The sequence below is a fragment of the Denticeps clupeoides genome, chromosome 12 (genome assembly GCF_900700375.1).
Source record: "Denticeps clupeoides chromosome 12, fDenClu1.1, whole genome shotgun sequence".
In the NCBI taxonomy this organism is placed as follows: Eukaryota; Metazoa; Chordata; class Actinopteri; order Clupeiformes; family Denticipitidae; genus Denticeps; species Denticeps clupeoides.
The window spans coordinates 5730414-5750193 of NC_041718.1; the positions used below are offsets into that span (position 1 = coordinate 5730414).

The 19780-nt window shown below is 44.1% G+C and overlaps 1 protein-coding gene across 7 annotated transcripts in view; it reads left to right on the forward strand.

Annotated features, from left to right (window-relative positions):
- Positions 1-19780, forward strand: part of frmd4ba (FERM domain containing 4Ba) — a 35738-nt gene that overhangs the window by 12437 nt on the left and 3521 nt on the right. For 6 of the 7 annotated variants that reach the window (XM_028998185.1, XM_028998181.1, XM_028998183.1 and 3 more), the window contains exons 2-21: positions 704-769; positions 1510-1604; positions 2489-2581; positions 2945-3029; positions 4640-4696; positions 5136-5158; positions 8041-8124; positions 9441-9506; positions 9966-10023; positions 10360-10446; positions 15154-15230; positions 15390-15528; positions 15894-16035; positions 16131-16264; positions 16352-16468; positions 16567-16792; positions 17472-17528; positions 17614-17746; positions 18262-18405; positions 18820-19577. In XM_028998185.1, the coding sequence (XP_028854018.1) occupies positions 704-769; positions 1510-1604; positions 2489-2581; positions 2945-3029; positions 4640-4696; positions 5136-5158; positions 8041-8124; positions 9441-9506; positions 9966-10023; positions 10360-10446; positions 15154-15230; positions 15390-15528; positions 15894-16035; positions 16131-16264; positions 16352-16468; positions 16567-16792; positions 17472-17528; positions 17614-17746; positions 18262-18405; positions 18820-19577 (2641 nt within the window). Of the gene's footprint in view, positions 1-703; positions 770-1509; positions 1605-2488; positions 2582-2944; positions 3030-4639; positions 4697-5135; positions 5159-6402; positions 6622-8040; positions 8125-9440; positions 9507-9965; positions 10024-10359; positions 10447-15153; positions 15231-15389; positions 15529-15893; positions 16036-16130; positions 16265-16351; positions 16469-16566; positions 16793-17471; positions 17529-17613; positions 17747-18261; positions 18406-18819; positions 19578-19780 lie in introns of those variants that run through there. The other variant, XM_028998186.1, reaches the window with a different exon arrangement.

The window sequence follows — 19780 nt, forward strand, 5'->3', positions numbered from 1 at the left end:
ATGCAGGCTGAACACAGAGATCAGCGACATACACTGTGGCTGCAGAGCTCTTAATACAAGTCTCACTTTCCATCAATTAGACCGGGAGAGGCTGGTTGGGGGCAGATGGATTGTTGTTCTAGTATTGCAGAGGGAAATATCATGTTTATCACTATCTGAGTCTACAGCATTGAAGTCCACATTCGAAAACAATGATGAACCCGAAATGGTCCTGAAATGGAGAACATTGTTTTTTTTCTCGAGCTTAGACGTTCTGTACGTTTTTTGAAATTTCCTAACTCTCAGGAGAACCAGGAAAATGAACAGGACAATGAGCTTAGGTGTCTTAAAATAACGCTTTTGTGCGTTTTTTTTTTTTTTTTTTTTTTTATCTCATAGAGCTTTGTTTTATTTGAATGAAAGACAAGAAGGAGCCCACTCCAACCAACACACTTGTTAAAAGTGCTGACCCCTTTCAATTCGACACCAGCATCCATTTTCTCTGTAAAGAAGCGATCCAATTGTTTTTAATACTGGGGATTTAGCTGAGCGGTGCCGAGTGGCAGATTATCACGTCAATTTGATTTACTCCTCTTTCCTTAAGAGTAATATTGTGATAAACGAGAGTCTGAAGGGAAGTGGCTTGATGGCGAGGAGGGATGTGTCTGCAGCGTGGGCACCGCAGTGCCGTAACGATGACCGATCTTGGCTCTGTCCTTTGTAGATGACGGAAGGGAGACTTTGCCAAGTGCTGCTTTTGGATGACAGGAGGCTGGAGCTGCTGGTCCAGGTAGGGATTGTTTTTATCTTTACATTTACAGGTACAGCATTTATCAATAGCGACTTACAATCAGTAGTTACAGGGACAGTCCCCCAGGAGACACTCAGGGTTTAGTGTCTTGCTCAGAGACACAATGGTAGTAAGTGGGATTTGAACCTGGGACTTAATGCTCTTCTGGTTCATAGGTGAGTATGTTACTCACCACTACCATCCTGCTGTTATCTCTCCATAAACAAGTGTTGAGATATAATACTCCTCCAGGAATGGATGCGTTTGGACTATAAACACGGCTGCATAATTATTAAAAGGAAAAGTCATTTTACGTATGCAGTGTGAGTCCATCTAAAATAGCAGACAGACAGTTTGAAGCTAACTCATGTTAGATTTTTGCATATTTTTCTGTCAGTATGTATAGTCAGTATGCCTTGTTTGGATCAGATTGTATTTAACAGATTATCTATAGTGATGAATGTGGCAGGTTACAATGAAAAATGCAGGGCAGGTTTCTGCAGGACACTGAGAAGTATGGAAAAGTACAATATATTTTATATAAGACCAGTACAAATGAGACACGTTCATTAATACAGTATCATATTTCAACATATAAGGGTTGGCTTGCTAGATCATGGTACCTGTTACTTACCTTTATGTACAATAATAGTATATACTGTGAAAAACTGTTTATGCTGCACATTTATTATATGAGACATGTCAATGCGGTCACTATTTCTTTTTTACTTCTTTCATAGCCGAAGCTGTTGGCACGAGATCTCTTGGACTTAGTGTCCTCACACTTTAACCTCAAAGAGAAAGAATATTTTGGAATATGTTTCATTGATGAGAGGCAAGTATCATGACTATGAATATTTTGTGATTAGTATTCAATTTAAACTATCATCTGTATGTACTGTTATTTATGTACCATGTAGGGTGACCATAAAATTAATTTTTACTTGTAGAAAGTGAATGTGAAGTCATTGTCACACAGCAGCACACGGTGGCACAACGAAATGTGTCCTCTGCAGTTAACCCATCACCCTTAGTGAGCATGACAGGTGCCTGGGGAGCAGTGTGTGGGACCGATGGTTTAAATCAGGCTTATTGGCACCTTGGCGGCTGGGGATTCAAACTGGCAACCTTCCGATTACGGGTCCGCTTCCTTAGCAGCTAGGCCACCACTGCAAGTTGCTTAAAGGAAACTGACCAATCAGCACAAAGCTTGTTGAGATCTTTCTGGTGCGTCAGCACAAAGTAAGATTACTTAATTGAAACACCATCATTTTTAAATGGGTATGTGACCCAGTGTCCCCAAAATGTCACCCATAATTTTTATTTACTGCCTTTTCCTCTTCCCAACATGAAAAGATAAAATAATTTCAGCTTTTTTTTTTTCCCAACATGTACTGATTTTATAAGAAATGACAATATTATTAGCTTTATCATCCAAACAAGTAAATTAATTTACATTAATTTACTGAAGCCCTCTGAAGTGCATGTTCTGATCATTTTTGATACTGAGTATAATAATAGATGATATAGTACAGGACATGCTTTTCATACACAGATGCAGTATTTTCTGCAGAACATTCATTTCAGTCATTTGACACTTGAGACTTTACTTGGACTTGATCATACAGATCATTGTACACCAAAAAGTTAGCAAATAAGAACTGACTAGTGGCCATTTGAGTTGGTTTTCATTTTGGATTCTTTACTTTCATTTACTAGTGGTCAGTGCAACTGGCTTCATTTGGAGCGCAGGGTTCTGGATCATGACTTCCCTAAAAAGACGGGCCCTCTGGAGTTGATGTTTCTCGTCCGGTGAGTCTCGAAGATGCAAACTCAGTCGCTGCGTGGCAGGGATCTGGTCGTTTAGTCTACCCATGATCCTTTAGAGGGCACCAGTGAGCCAGCGTTTAACATTTGAGGTGCAAGGCATGGGCTCACAACACAGAACTGGAAAAGCGACACTACAGACCAGAAACGTGAGCCAACCCTCAGATGAAAAAAAATAAAACACACAATATGCTGCAGTTTAAAAAATAAAAAAGAGAGCATTAGAAGCACTTAAAACAAATGAATGGAACTGGTTGTTGAACTGTAAGTAACTGAAAGGATGTTGCCTTTACCACCACTTGCCTTTATTACAGCATATTTACAGAAACCTGTTCCATATTTTTACAGATTTTATATCGAAAGTGTAACATTTCTGAAGGAGACAAGAACCGTGGAACTCTTTTACCTGAATGCAAAATCATCTGTATTTAATGTAAGTGGACCAAATCAGTCTTATTGTTATATACTGTACTTGTTCTGTTACAGTACGCTGAGGATATTAAGGATATTAATATGCTTTAATGTTGCTTTTACATTGGAGAAATATTACTAAGGAGGAAAATTCTAAGCCGGCCCCCTGTCTGAGTTCAAGCGGACCTTTTAGCGAGTTAAAAGGCAGGGAAATGTGCCTCCAGATGTCAGCGTCTTAAAGAAGCACTGGGCCAAAGACACAGTTGGCGGCCATGGAGTTCTTTTGTGTACGAGGCATTTGCAGAGCTCAGCTACGCAAGAGCTCTCGAGTCTGCCGGGCAAGTCTCCAAAACGTTTTTTTTTTTTTTTAATCAAAAGTCCGTTACGTTTCTTGAGATACAGCAGTTTCAGCACAGAGGCCGTTTTTGTCTGCGGTGCAAAGCAAACACATTTTGTGGCATTAACTAACTCTGCAGTAGCTAGTGCTGCTTTTCCACTGGCCGCCAAGAACACACGGCTCCTCTCTGTTGATATGAGGAAGAGCAATGTGCTAACCCACCGCCACTCAGAATCACAATATCTTTATTGTCATCGTAACAAGTACAATGAAATCGGGTGCCGTCCCTGAGCCGGAGAGGTATCTTAAATACTGCATATTGATGCTGACCACTCCCCGGTCAGAGATCGGTAGAGACGAGGTTTTGGTGTACCTCATAGAAGTGTGAATAAAGAAGACGAGAGGAAAGGGAGACACACGTACGTACACACCCACTCCCAGCGAAGGCCTGCTGCGTCCAGCCTGCGCTCTCTGCCGCGATAACGCGAGCTGTTATTTATACCAGACATGGCCCAGCCCTTTTACTAGAGTTATTTTTGTTTGAACAGTTTCCAATCGGTGCACGATCTACCACGCACGGTCCTACTAGGCACTGTAGTTATTTAACAATGCTCTGTACTCTGTTGGTTTAAACCATGGGTGGAGAAAGCTGACATTTTATTAGGCCATCTGTGATCAGCCTGCAAAGGTTTGATCTTTATTTGGGTCAGATGACAGACTGCAGTTTGTATTAAGAGTAACGCGGAGCCCCTTCCAACGCCATGCTGGTGGCGAGTTCCTATGGGTGACCTACAAAATGCACATTGAAACTGAACAAAAGTAAAGATGTGCCCTCTTTTGCAGAAATCCAAGTACTATCACTTGACAGAGTATTGTTTTTTTCACCGAGAGGAGGAAGATCTGTGAGCAGACAGCGAACTGTACAAGAGTTCTCCTCCTGTGTGTTTTTTGGAATAACAAGCCTGATTCAACCTGCTCGTGGACTGCACCAAGTCCGCAGCGGGTGGGGGGGTTCAACGTCTCCCGGCTTAAAATATATTGCTGAATAAAACGTAACGTCTTCTGTTTACCTACCACTCGTGTCGCCATCAGTCCTATGCCTACAGTGGAGACGGTAAAAATGTCAACAGTACTAAAATCTAAGTCGCCTGGTAATCGTGACCCCCTGTGAAAGTGGGATCTCCCGCAGTAGTGGGACCTGAAGGGACCGGGGAGAGGTGCAGGTTTTCCCAGCGCGAATTAACTTTACTTTAGCGCCGGTTTTTGTTCCCCTTTTCCCCTCCTGTTTGTTCCAGGGGCTCGTTGAGGTGGAGAGTGAAGCCGCGTTCAAGTTAGCGGCGTTAGCTTTGCAGGTAAGCGGCTGTGTGTGTTGTTTTGCCGGGCCGGGGTGTAGTTTTTGACAGAGCACGTTGACCTGCGTGAACGTTTGAGTCTTCTTTTCATTCAGAAAACAAAGGCTGAATATACTCTTACCCACAAGCGAAGAGAGCTGGATAAAACTGCACCTGACTTCTAATCGCGCTACAATATGAATCTTTGTGGTGTTTTTTTTTTTTTTACCGAGTCCATCAGCAGCAACAGGTTCGCGAGTCCGTATTTTAACCCTTTAAAGGCCGCCGCGCAGCGTTAAGCGCATTACGTCTAGTCGGTCCAGCCAACGCGCGCCAGCTTTATAGCCAATTGTTTCAAATAAAGTACAACGTGAGCATTGCAATCCGCATTCGGTGCCGTAAAGTAAACCGCGTGTCGCACGCATCGACTGTGCAGTAACTCTCTAAACTCTCATTTCAGGAGGCCAAGGGGGAATACACCAGGTAAGATTGTTCTTACTGCTACACTTCATATTTCCTGTGGTTATTAAAGATGAACTTTACACCGGAGTATCGGTCTAATACGTGTGCATGGTCGGTTCCCCTGTAGAGCAGGTGAAGGAGATGTTTTAACCCTCGAGCTTGGTCCGATGCACTTTCTGCGTTGAGCATTAGAGTTGTACCGTATTTAAAGGTCGTATTCCAGGATTGGGTTAATGAGTTGATTATTTACCCGGGGTTAACTTCCCGTGCAGGCCTGTCCCTGACTGCTGTTTGCACTGTCGAGCTCGCCGCTTGTTTTACAGTCGTGAGAAATCCCCCGGACTGAGTGATCCTCGGACGCCCCGGGATGTCACCTTGATTTCAGTAGCTGTCGATCCTAACTTTTTTAAAATAAGCCTTCCCTGTAGAGTGAGCTGTGATGCCAGAAATGCCTTTCGAGAGTTGTCCTCCTCCTCCTCCGGTGTGACTACAATGAGGCAAGTGTGAGAAGGCTCATTGTTCGTATATTGTTCTCCCCATCAAAGTAAACGTAGGCAGTAAAACCTGCCTGGCGCTGCCACGCACCCCTGAGAGCTCCCAGGCTGGAGCACCACATGGAATTGCTCAGACTAAACGTGTAGGTGAAATAAGGAGAGGAATTGCAGAACCCCTTTTCATCCGTGTGTACAGTAAGCAATAAGGGTTTCAATAAATAAGTCCTGTGTGCAGATGGGCAGAAAACGGCGGTGATGATGCATGATGGGATAGGTGTGCGGCTGGTGTTGTAGTGTTTGTTGGGGCAACAGCTCCAGGAAAGAGGCTTCTGTTTCTTGTGTTTTGTAACACTGAAAATCGTGTCGATTTGACGCACATAGGGCCGTCTGGTCCCAGTACTCCATTAGATGTGGGTCGTCATAACACGTATGCCTTTAGGATTTACGTAAACGGAGGGACCAAAACGACGAAGGGGGGCTTGTTCGTTACTTGTAGGTTGCGGAGGAAGAACCAGCTACCCCCCTTTCTCAAACCTTTTTGTTGGTGTGTAACAAAGCTTAGCACAATGTCTTCTTCCCCTCCCTTCCTCTTAGGTTTCTGTCCATAATACACCTTGTGCTTGAGCCTTCAATGGACGCCGCATACGTGATCTCTGTTGTAGGCCACACCCGCTTGCAGATAGGTTGTGAATGGTTTAATCCAAGCACTCCTCATCACACACACATCATAAATGGCACTTGAGGTGCTTTCAACAAGTGCTGTTTTTTCCTCAAATACGATAAGTCAGATGTGCACGTTATCGTGTTTTAATAGATGCAGGATGTGCTTTATATTTTTCTTCTTGAACAGCCCCCATAAACTGCTCTACTAGACGTGTGGCTCCGGGCCAGAGGCTGAGATTAGGAGTGTAGTAGTCGCATGAAATCCCCCATCCAAAAACCCCACAGAGACGTCTCCCCACGCCAGACTGAAGGGCGTCAGAGAAGTTGGTACGAGATGCCGTCTTTACCCTGATCCTACCCTGCTTTCTTACTTGGAGGTGGGGGGTTGATGCTCTTAGATTGCGGCGGGAGCCAAGGGGAGCTGAAGCTAGAAAGTTTCCTTGCGGGAGCGCAACGGTTTGTTCTCTTGTGAGCGAGTGGGGAAAGGCATTATGAGAGAAGCTGCGTTCTTAATTCAGCGTACGTTCCAGCTTTTCCAACCTTCAAACTCCTCCAAAGTAGAAGCAACCTGACTGCAAAGGCATTTTAGGCAACCAATGATTTGATTGGGGGCTTCGTTAATAGCTGATCCGAGACTGTTTCTCCTGTCGTGGAGGCAGGAGCTGCCCTCTGTCTGCGTTAAGACAACACAGACGCGGTAATGACTTCCAGACTGCTGACACGCCGCGGTCGCAGAGCTCTCGCGGCGATCCCTTCCCTGCTGGTAATTAGCGGGGTTTGCAGCGGGCCACGTGTGTAGGACGCGCTGCTGTTCGCTGTACGAGTAACACCTCTCGGCCTCACGCTGGGGAGGCGCTTTCCTCCATCACAGGCCTGCCTGGCCACGTTAATCATCTGACGAGGACGCATGTCCTATATGAGCGTATGCACATGCATAAAACAGATCATATTACATGTTCTTTCCGTGCTAGGAGTTTAATTTGATGGGAAGAACGCAGAAAGATAATCATCGAAGCGTATTTCATATTTTCATATATCGTTTTAATTTCCACACAATCGTACTACAGGGTGCAATAAATATTATTTGGACTGTATTTCTCAGTATAGCCCCGCCCCTCCCCTGCAGAGCTCCGCCTCGCCGTGTGGTCACAGTCTTTGTTGACCTGCCATTGAAAGGCACTTTGCTCTCCCGTATCTGTGTGTTGAGTGACTCATGGTCGATATTCTCACAGCAGACCTTGACGGTGGAACACAACACGTTTTGTCCAAACCGATGTGAACTGGAACCTGGACACACTGGCCGTGGGTTCATGGTTTAGGGTGAACTCACACTTATTGTTATTAGAAAAACAAGGAAGTCTTTTGGATATTCGTACTAGCAGTGAACGTTTGGTGGTGTAAAACGATGTTGAATCTGGTTTGTCTTTCTGGAGCGAACTTACTATGATATGGTGTTCTCCATGACCACATCAACCGCAAAATAAGCAAAGCAAAGTTCGAAATTCTCCACTTGGAATATTGCCACCTATCCTTACTGATTGTAAGTCGCTCTGGATAAGGACAGCATGCTGCAAATGTAAATCGGTCACTGAAATTCTTGTATAAAAGATTAAATGGCCTAGCTGAGCTGTAACCACAGTTCATAGCAAACGTACAGAGTGTAAGTAGCTGCTGTTGCCATTTAAAACAAAACGTGATGGCTGTTCTTATTGTGGCGTGTTCTGACGTTCTGAATTTGAATTTCAGTGATGAATGCACAAGATCTGACCTCAAAAAGCTTCAGACACTGCCTACTAAAGTCCTTCAGGAGCACCCTTCCCTGGCCTACTGGTAAGCTACCAGCTAATGAGTTTTGATGAACAGATGTTGGAATTTTGTGAAACCACCTGGATTCCCACAGCAACCCCAGAGTGCTCCACCAGGAAGAGAGAGCGAGAACTTTTCCCAGATAAGGAGTTCACGTGGCCCAGCTCAGTCTGAAACGGGGGGCTTGTTTGCCTGCAGTGGGTCCTAATTAATTAGAGCGTTACTGCTGCGTTAATGATGTCTGCTCTGAGCTGCTGTGTATGCGGGGAGGTGCTGACCTCACCAGCACCACATGGCAGCTTAGAGGTGCAGCCTTTGATGAAAGGGGGTGAGTGTCAGCCGGGTTTAGGGCATTGGGCAGACTGGAATTTCAGCTGTGTGTGGGCATGTGGGACTGCTCTGGGACTGAAGAGATGGTTGATATTAATAAAAAAAAAAAAAAAAAGTGAAACTTTTTTTTTTATGTTCCTCTCAAGACTAAGGTGGCTCAGAGGCATGATGGTAGTAACAGGATTTATAAACCACAAGTCACTCTGTGGTGGTTATGCAGACAGATATTTGAAGACTGCATCAAATATGTTTTTTTTTTTTTTTTTTTATCAGGAGAAAGTGAGGTATTTCTGAATGGTGTCGCCTCTTTTTACCTTCACAGCTACTTTGTTCACTGTTGTCATCATGAGACGCTCATTAACATGAGTGAATGATAAGAAAGTGCTCAGCATAATAAACCTTCTGGACTGTTGGAAACAGTCCTCGTTTTCTAACTTAAGGTGGTGGAGAGAAGCTGAGTGTGAGAAATGCTGCCATCACAGCAAAAGATCCCTGATATGGAGAGATGCTAATCTTCAACTTTTTTTGCCTTGTTTGCTTGTTTAAATTTATTACATAACCGCACATGTCATTTAATTTTCCTGTGTCTTCTGTTTTTTTTTTTTTTTTTGTTTGGTTGGGTTTTTTTTGTTCTATGAGGTCAAAAATGCTAGACCAATAATTGAGTAGGGGCATCCAGACATTTCACTGGTAGTGTTACTGCCATTAGAATGTGGAATTCTAGACTAATGTACAGTAATGGCTGTTTTAAGTACTCATCTGCCTCAAATTGTATGGGAGCATTTGAAATATAGGAAAGAGCAGCATTGACCTGTCCACTTCACTCTACAGATGAGTGCAACAGCCCACCCCACGTCCACTGTTTTCCTAAGCACACACGTCAGAACTTAGTGGTTTTAAAACTTGTAATAATAATTTAATAAACTTGTAAAAAGCAGAGAATATGCTTGCTAATTCTCGTTTATCACCATATCATTGTCTTTTCTTTTTTTTTTTTTTTTTTTATACAGTGAGGAGCAAATAATTGAGCACTACAAGAAACTGAAGGGGCTCACCAGAGGGCAAGCCATCGTCCAGTAAGTGACTTGATTAATTCATTTTATTTTATTCCTTCTAGACCTCCTCTTGTCATGGCTGCTATGAGGGCAGCAGGCTGCTTGAGCTCATATCTCCCACTCTGCCCCGCTTCAGCTGTTTGCAAAGGCAGAGTCATCACCCTGGCTGCCAAACTGTATAATTAATTAGAGGGTCTGGCGGGCCGGAGACGGCTGCAGCTCCACGGATAAGTGGAGGGTAACAGTGGCCCACTTTGTTTTCTTTAGCAGTGGCCTCAGACAGGGTTGCGTATGGCAGCCTGGTTTCAGCGGCCTGATCAATGGTGTCTTTACCCCGTCAAGGCACTGTAGGCATCAATAGGATTGCTGGTCTTCACTGACACTGGGCCAGTGGAGGACTACTTTTACAGCTCTTTCCAGGATTAAATCTTTATATTTTTAAAAATGTATTTGTCTTCAATTTCTTTTTTTTTATTAAAGGTATTTGGCCTTAGTGGAGTCGTTGCCTACATATGGAGTCCATTATTTTGAAGTGAAGGTAAGGACGTGATCCACTGTAATTTTTGTCCAACAGTAGACATTCAAAATTTGTCCTAGAAAGCCTGATTATTTGTCTGCCAAAACCAGACCTGCCACCTCCGGGTCTTTCCCACCCAGGATCAGTCGGCGGGGGGCTTTATTTTATTAAGGTCTCTGAGGAGATCAAACAGCAGATTTCTAAAAAAAAAAAAAAAGACTTTGTGTGTTCCTGTGGAGGGTTTTTTATTTATGTTCCCCGCCTAATTTAATTGGATAATTGCCCCAGTTATGGTGGCTTTTCACTTCAGATGCCAGAATTAATGCTCCTGTAATAAACATCCCACTTCTCCTACAGGATAAGCAGGGCATCCCCTGGTGGCTGGGGGTAAGCTACAAAGGCATCGGCCAGTGTGACCTGCAGGACAAGCTGAAACCGCGAAAGGTGGGTTGGTGTGTTTATGACATGGCTTACTGACTCCTCCACCCGCTCACCCCCACCTCATTCTCATTCAAAGTACCCTGTTGTCAACCTTCTCGTCCTCGTCCCCCCTCTGCTGAGTTAATTTTTGACTAAACTGTACATACTGTTCTCAGAGCCCCATGTGTGGGGGGCAATGTCAGGAGACAAAGTGTTATGATGTTTTTTCTATTAGATTTTTGTCAAACATGGGTGATACAATGGACTTTAATAGTAGGACTTTTTTTTTTTTTTTTTTTTTTTTTTCTAGTGGCACTTTGTGGATCTAATATTGATTCTCTTCTTGATTATTTTAACCTTTAATGAAGGCTTGGTTATTAATAGTTTTATTTGAAATTGAACGTTCTATCACAACATTAGAAGCATAAGAGATAAGATATGATCCTTTATTAGTCCAACTAGTGGGATATTTACATCTTGTTTGATATTGTTTGTCTGAATTTGAAAGTGTGACTGGTCAGGCCAGTTAGCAGGCAATATTTTGCGTCTCCTCTTTCCTCGTTCGGTCGCACCCGATACTGGCCACTGTCCTGTGAAATGCCGCAGCTCTCACCTGACATTCATTCCTTGCTTTTTGACACAGTTCTCTGGCACCAAATCCCAGCTCATGCAATGCGTTGTTGCGCTTCAACAGTGGATGATTTTATTTTTTATTTTTTAATCCCTTCTATCGGTCCACCCAGTCGCCTTTACCCAGCACTGGAGGGGACTCCTCTCCTGACTCAGGTCCTCGCTTCACTCTCATTCATTGTTATTATCATATTTGGATGGAACACCACTCCTGTCATCAGCTGTGCGTACGTGATTTGGGTTTCCTGTCAAGTCTAGGGCAGACCTTTTGTATTCACTCGGCCCGCCCTCCCATCTCATCTCCCAGCATGCATTGCTCATTATGCAAAGCTGGCTGTCATTGTGTGAACCCCCCCTCTCAGACTAAACAATTGATGAAGCAGTAAAACACAATTATCTTAGCAGGAGGGGTAGAGGGGAGCTTGGCGGGAATCTCACGGATGGACTCTTCCCTTTAGGGGCCGCGGCACCTTTTAAACAGAGCTTTTCCCAAGATTCCTGGGAGGTGCAGTGAAAGGAGGCAATGTAGGGCAGCCTTGCATTGTCTTTCATTTCATTACAGGGGAGTTTGTGGTCCTGTATGTTTGAACACAATAACAGATGTATTAAATATATCTATGTATTTGTCATATTATTGTTTGATTCGACCAGTACAGAAGCAAAAGTAAGTCTAGCAAAAACGTCTCGTTGTTGTAACACGTGCTTGAAGGGACGTGAGTTATCTCACTGAATGTTTGCAATTTAAAGACATGAAAAAAGGGGTGGGACCTTGTGGGGTGGGTGTTCGGAACATGATTCACCCTGCTGTTAGTGAACAGTCAAGTAAAATGTGTATTGCGATAAGACGTCTTTCAGTTTATTTTTGGGGATTTTAGTGCTGTGTGGGTTTTTTTTTGTTTTTTTTTCCTTTCTCAGTAGCTGACATGTAGCAAACTGGCAGAACAATATTTTTTTGCTGTAGCCATTTCAGCTAACAGTAACAATAGTCACCATTACACATTTTGATTCTTTTAAAGCCAGCTCTAAACAACATAACAAAAAAAGTTCTCATTATAAAAATAAATAAACAACTTTACATTTGTGGAATTGAGTATTGCATCTGCATGACCAAGGAAACTGCCAGACTCTCCATCCCAACCATCATCTCCAATTGGTGCAATGGTACAGCTAGGTCAAGGAGGAGGTCCATAGAATCGATCAAGAGAAAATATCATCCCGCATTGGCCTTTTGCCTCTACTCAGCACTTCATGCTCATTTCAGTCAAGCTAGTGCTTTTATTTTCTTGAATGGTTTGTCCATATAGAATACCTGACCGGGAGGACAGCCTCTTGTTAGAAGACTGGCATGATTGACAGGAGTTGACAAATCTTTTGATTTTGCATATTGAATATGTCTTAGAACAAATAATATTTTATTTTAAAAAGTGAAAGTCACAGGCCCCCGGGGAGCAATGATGTGTGGGGACGGTGCTTTGCTCAGTGGCACCTTGGTGATTCCTTATGGGCAAGTCCACCACTGCCCCATATATTTTGTATTAGGGTGGGAATCGCAGAGAATAAAATGATTTTATATTGCCTGTGATAACCGTATCATCCAGACAGTTCTAACTAGATAATTACTGTGGTCGGTCTGTACCTTGGTTTTTGGGCTATGGTTTCGGTTTGTTTTTGGTTCATGTTTAGTATTAAAGTGAACAATATGTGGATTTTCTTGTTTACAAGACACACAAGTTAATGTCTAATCACTGGATATTTCTAGGCCAATTTTATAAAGAAATTGTAAAACCTGAGGTCCATAGGGGCTTATTTGACTGTATTCTGCTCCGTTTATTCAGCCTGTTGTATATAAAGGAGTCCTGGTGCCAATTTGGTCATGGTAGTTCTGTACCAGCCACAACACCCAGTCTACACCGAAGATAATTCAGCACTTTAAAGATGTTCTGAGAGCTCTCAGATTACAGATAGGCATGTCAGAGCAGATCTGGAGACCGGCTGAATGTCTGCACACAGTGATTGATTCAAGTATAGAAGTTCAAATGACAATCCCACAGAAGACTGTCAGTTCTATCTGTATTGGGAACACGCATGCGGCAGGAAGTGAGGTTTACAGCAACAGGCTCAAGGCGTGCCTGCCTCCGCCACACCTTGGTCAGGTGTGCGTTGGATGACACAACCAGCAGCGTCACTGTGTTGGATGACACAGCCAGCAACCTGTTGTCTAGGACATACCCGCTTTCAGCAAACCGTGAACATCAAACTCTTGCCGTTGCTCATCAGACGTGGGAGAGATGTCTGGTTCTAAATAAATGAGCACTGTTTGTGACATGAAATCTAACTTCATTTCATGATGTCATGTCTCAATATTTGCCCATCGCTTAGCTCTGAATGTGTACTGTAGATAATAGGTAGAATACAGTTATACTGAGCATGGGAGCCCACTCAAAATCTAGTCTGGTGTTGGTGTTGACTTTCAGAGTGGGACAGGCTGTTTTTCATGCCGTGTTTCTGTTGAGGGGATTGAATGTGTGAGACTTGATATATATATATATATATTTTTTGCAGCACAACTGGGGTTGTTTTTCTCCTGCTTAGAAAATGTTTTGCATTTATTTTATTTTAGGCAGCAAACCTTTTTTTGTAATGACAGAATTTTACATCTTGGCTTGTCTCAAGCACCTTAAGTTTTTTTTATGTCTTGAACATTTGCTGTCTGCTTTTTTTTTTTTTTTTTTAATTTTCCATTATTTTTTGCAGTGGGTTATGATAATGCTTTGTCTTGAAATCTCTGTCATAATCTCCACAACCTCCATGGAGTATTTGTGTCCAGACTTCATAGTGGTAAATCCAGGTCATCTCAGCAAAAAAGCCCAGATGAGATTGCTGCTTCCTGGCTGTCCAGTACGGTAGAGGCTCTGGGGAGGAGGTGCCGAACTACAGAACTCTCTGCTATTAATGATTAGGCGGAAGTAGTAGATTCCTTGCATATTTGCTGTGGGAGGTGGTGGGAGTGGAGCAAAAGTTTGACTTCACCCGGCCTGGTACGGGCCGAGAAGCTATAAATACACAGCTTTGCCAGCAAGAAAAGCACAAAAACCAAGTGAATAGCCTTTTAGTCTTAATCTAAAAATCTGACTGTGAGCAGGGCGGAAAAGGGAGAGAGGCAGAATGGCTTGTTCCCTGGAGACGGCAGTGGAGGTAGAATTCCTTTTGTGTGAATGTAACCTGTTAGTCGGGTTTGGGACGCGGACATTAAATAGGTATGTCTCAGCGGGTGCGTGCGCTCAGCCTCCCGGAAGGTAGGTGACTGGGACGTGTGGTGCCGTGACATCACGCGGAGGAGGTGGGGAAGGAGGCAGGGCCATCTGCACTGAAACTCTTGCAACACCTTTCGGGCTGCCGGGGCGAGCGGACAAGAGCGTATTGTTCTGGAGAGCAGGAACGCTGTGGGAACAGTTCAGGACGACCCTGAGCACTTGTAGGAGATTTTAACAGGCAAACAAGAACTTACAAATGGAACCGTTTCACTGATACGAACCGGGTAAGTTACCAGACGCTTCATTGTTGTAAACTCTACTCGTGAGGTGAAGCTTCAGAGCTGTTGGTTAATGACATTTATTGTTAATGTGAGGTTGAAGAACCCCAGTGGGTTAGTTTCAGTGGGTCTCATTCACTCCAGTCCAGTCCTCACTTGTCTTTACTTCGGCCTCTCTCTCAGTGAAATGGCACCAGTGTCGTGTAAAGGAGAGAAGTTTTGCAGATGTGTTGCTGTGGGTTTTGCTCTGTGTGGCATAATCTGTTCTTACCTGGAGGGAATAGAAATGGGGGGAAAGTGGATCTCATACCTGCAGCTTTCAGTCTTCGTACCTTCAACTGCTACTTTTGCTTATAAGATAAAAGCAAAATAAATATCACAAATATGTATTTTAGCAGAAAATCACAAGTGAGACACTAGAGTTTATTTAATGTTTGTTCAGCATCAGACAATATGACACATGACACAAACATCTTATGACGTCATGGAGTCAACCTCACATCCAATATTTGTTTTCTCTTGTCATGGTAGCGTTTATCCTGAGAAGATTCTTTTTTTTTTTTGTGCAGTTGTTTCAGTGGAAGCAGCTGGAGAACCTGTATTTCCGAGAGAAAAAATTTGCAGTGGAGGTCATCGACCCTCACAGGTGAGACGGATTCTTCGGCCGCAGTTCATTTTGCAGATGCTGCACAGCCACGCGAGCTTTTAGTAATTCACCTTAATGACTGGAATCGGCCGTTGCTGTTATTTCAGTCCATTCCTGCATGCTTGTGTTATCCGTCTGACGCCGAGTATGTTTCCACAGGAGGGTAGTGACCAAGCGCACGTTTGGGCAAGCTGGACTGGTCATCCACACTTGGTATGCCAGCCATACTCTGATCAAAGCCATCTGGGTGATGGCAATCAGTCAACACCAGTTCTATCTGGACAGGAAGCAGAGTAAAGTGAGCGTTTACCCTTGTCATTGTCATTTAGTTTATTATTATTATTATTATTATTATTATTATTGTTGTTGTAGTAACAACATCATTTTAAACAGCTATTTAAATTGCGGCAATTTAGGTAAAACCTTCTTTTCAAAGATGGTTCTTGACGTATATGTGTTTTCCTGGCCTGTAGCTGGGCAAGCAGTGAGGCTTTCTCTGTATTACTCTGGCTGCAGATCATCATGAGTTTCTCAGTTCATCCACGAATAGCCTCATGGTTCATTGATGAGACCCCAGATCTGAAGTGTACAGATTACAGTTTCACTGCAGGGCAGGATCATTAAAATGGTCATCATTTTCCATCAATCTCTTTTCTCACAAAGGCCAAATTAACCACAGCAAGAAGTCTGAGTGATATCGCCATGGACCTTACAGACATTGGTGCACCCAGAATCAGTAAACCAGCAAGCATGGTGGTCAAAGACGATTTCATCATGGCCAGCAATGGAAGCCTGGTGTCGACAGGTAAAGTCCACTGACTGTCCTTGGTTGTGCTGCTATTATTATTTTTTTTTGTTTTATCTTGACAATTCAGACTTGGTTTTGTAAATTCTTTTCAGGTTCTGCAGACTGTGAAATGATTGAAGAGCAGAAGAAGGAGAAGATTGCTGATCTGAGAAAGAAGGAGAAAGACCTGAATGACAGTTTAGCCCAGAGACTGGAGGAGCTCAAGAAGATCTGCCTCAGAGAAGCTGTAAGCATTTTTAGTCTGCATGCCGCATCACTATTCTGTGTAGAATTGGAGAATTGTTCAAGATGAGAATCTGAATTTGGTCGTTAGGAGCTGACAGGAATGCTGCCGAAAGAATACCCCATATTACCGGGAGAGAAGCCCCCTACTATCCGGAAAAGAGTGTTCACTTCTTTCAAGCTGGATGACATGTTTCCATATGACAAGGTATGCTAATGTACTTGGAAATAATAAGAAAAGCTTAATAATTAAGGTGATGGAGTTTTTTTTCCTCCTCGTGTTAATTTTTTATTTATTCTTTAAAGGATCCTCAACTGAGGAACTTGGAGAGCATGTTCGCCCTACAGAAAAAGATTGTGGAGGCTGCCAAGAAGCTGGCAAATGAACCCGATCTTTCCAAGATAGTGAAGAAGAAGAGGAGGAAGAACTGTGATGATGCCATGAGGAAGCTGCAAGAGATCGAAAATGACATAAACGAATACAGAATACGGACCGGCAAGGCACCCACTAACAGAGCCTCTGTCATCATAGGTGCATGAATGCTTCTGATACCTTTTTCAAACTATGCCATTATCCTGCCATGTCTAACATTTTTCCGGTGCTGCTTTTAAAAAAAAAAAAAGTTAAGGTCCCATGATATGCTGATTTTGTAAGCTTTTATATCGGTCTTGTTGGTCCCCTAATACTGTATCCGAAGTCTCTTTCCGAAATTCAGCCTTGGTGCAGAATTACAGCCACTTTGAGCCAGTCACACAATGAGATTTCCCAGGACGCGTCGTTTCTGTGTCTGTAGCTTTAAATTCTAATGTGGAGGAGAGAGGCTGGGGAAGGCGGAGGGTGTGGCACCATGTGCTAATAAAGCTAATTGGTGTTATCTGTCGGTGGAGCTCAAGTTTTAGGGGAGGGGTGGGAAAATCTCTGGGCATGAGAGACTCAAGGTAACTTTCCCCATGTGACATCATAAGGGGACAAATTTCAGATCCCGCCGTCTGAGCTGCCACTCTCTGAATGGCGAGGCAGACTGACCAAAGCGCACTTTACACCTATCACCATTTCTAGCCACTGCAGGACCTTAGACAGGCAAGGGGAAAATCTCACAAAGTGAAATGTTCATGTCATGGGATCTTTTCAAAGTTAACAACTTGTCTGTTCTACGCCTATGTAGAATAATGTCAATTTTACTCAACTCCATTCTGTCATTCTCCTACAGATGAGGCCAACTCCTCTGATCTGAGTTCCTTCTCAGACAGCCTAACACTAGACGGCGGTAAGTTTAAACGCGTTTTCTGTATCCGCTAACCTCCATGTGAAGTGGCCACAGGTTGATAACCTTCCGAACTCGCGGGTTTCAGATTCACTGGCCTCACAGAGGCAGCGCTCCCGCTCTGTGCAGTACTCCCCCCGGCCCAGCGCATTCGAGAGCCAGGGTGCCCCGTACAACGACAGACGGGGCTCTGCCAACACCCAGCTGCCAGACTCCAACCGGTAAGGCCGCTTTCGGAGAAGTAAATACTGCCTGAGTTTTTAAGCACCAGCAGCTAGTTCGGACCTGTAGAGTCTGCATTCTTGGCTGCCTGCTTATCAGCGCTAACGTGCTCGGGGGGTTAAAAATAGAGAGAAGTAAACCTGCCGCTGCCTGACTGCAAAGGCGCTCAAGAGACAATCGTGTGAAAAGGAGCTCTGAGTGGGGAAGGCAGTACAGTAAATCTGGTCCAAAATGTTACATCCACTTGCCCTTTTACTTTTAAAGTTGGGGTTTTCCCAGAGAAAGTAAGTTATTTAACAGTGCTGGGTGAGAAGATTAAGCTGTGCTGCTGGCTTTGGTTGAGTCATGGCAGGGCACCCGTCCAGGTGTATGGACGAAGTTGAAGGTGTGGCGTGCCGGCTCAGCATGTCTGCATCTTATTTTTTATTTAATTTTTTTTTTAGTTTCCTGTCACGATAAGAGCTCTGCTTGCAGGAAGTTGACATTGTTGCCATTGTGCTTATCTACTTTTCAGATTAAATTATGGTGAAGTCCACTACGATCAACTGGATGGCTTATCAGTGCTGAGCAGCCCGTCCAGGCCTCCGACCCGAGACTCAAGGAGCATGCCTCCCACCCCTCTGCTCACTCGCAATGCCCACAGCAGCACCCACCTCAGGTTGGTTTATACAGCACCACCCAAATCCACCAGTTTAGGGAATGACATAAAAGTAGAAATGTATAAAAATGTAAATGTAGTCAATGTTGATGCTTCATTGGTCATATGGTTTAAGAACATGTTAAAGAATGGCGTAACAGCCTATCACAAAAATGAAGCTGAAAAGCTCAATCAAATCAAGCTGAATTATCTACTGCTGCACACAGAATTTAATTTCTTCTGATAATACAACTTTAAAAACCTGCTCCATTTATCTTACACACAGAAATCTGGTCAAACCATAAAATAAATAATACTTTTAGGAACCATTTTAGATTTTAATTTCTGTGATATATATATATATATATATATTTTAATTAAATTTCATAGTTTTGATATAAGCTTACATCTTTCATCATGGTTTTGGTTTCTCAGGTACGAAGATTCTCCTCAGCACTTCCGTCAGCGGAGTGGCAGCCTGGAGTCTCAGTCTGGAGTCTTCATAGCCGCCACCGACGCGTCCAAGCCTGTCTTTAGCATCCCCGCCCCTCGCCGGAGCACCAGCACAGAGATACTCGACGACGTCTCGTCCTACACCAGCCAGTCCAGTGTGGAGTGCCCGGTTCCAGGACAGCACTGCAACCCCGTCTCCCGTGTCCGTCGGAAGCAGGTCCGGAAGTGCAGCGTATACGCCAACACGGGCAGCATGCCCAACTTGGCGCAGCACGATGAATGCTACTCTCAAGCCTACCTAAACCAAGCCAGGCCCAGCACCACCGCGTACTATGTGACCGGCTACCCCCACTATCCAGAGCCTGAGCCCTACTCAAATGGTGCCTACGTGTATGAAAATGACATGGAGGGCCATTACAATGTCAACCCCACAGCGTACCACCAAACAAGCCACACCCACAGCCCCAGCGAAGCGTATCAAGATACCTACTCGGACGAAGTAGACAGCGTTTCTCAGTACAGCCATTACGCCACCTTCAGGCCCTCCCGAAACCGGCAGCCCTCTCACCAAGAGAGCATGACCAAGAACTTCCACAAGGCCATGGTGGCTGAGCACCTGCGGGGCTGGTACAACCGGAACACGATGCATAAGCAGGCCAGCTATGACTACCACAGCATGGCCTACCAGACCATGGGAGCTCCCTATGGTAGCAGCCAGAGACTCGCATCCTACTCCTCAGGTACGAATCCCTGCCAGTCCCAAAATAACAAAACATGAGGAAGAAGCGTCCCTGTCTTAAAACAAGGATTTAGTTTGGGGGGGGGGGGAGAAGAGGTCAGTTGATACGATTTGTGGGTGAAGAATTTGATTGGCACACACTAGCAGTGGGGTTTCTCATCTTCAGAGAGAGTTGAAGGTCCTGTCCCTGTCCATCATCACATG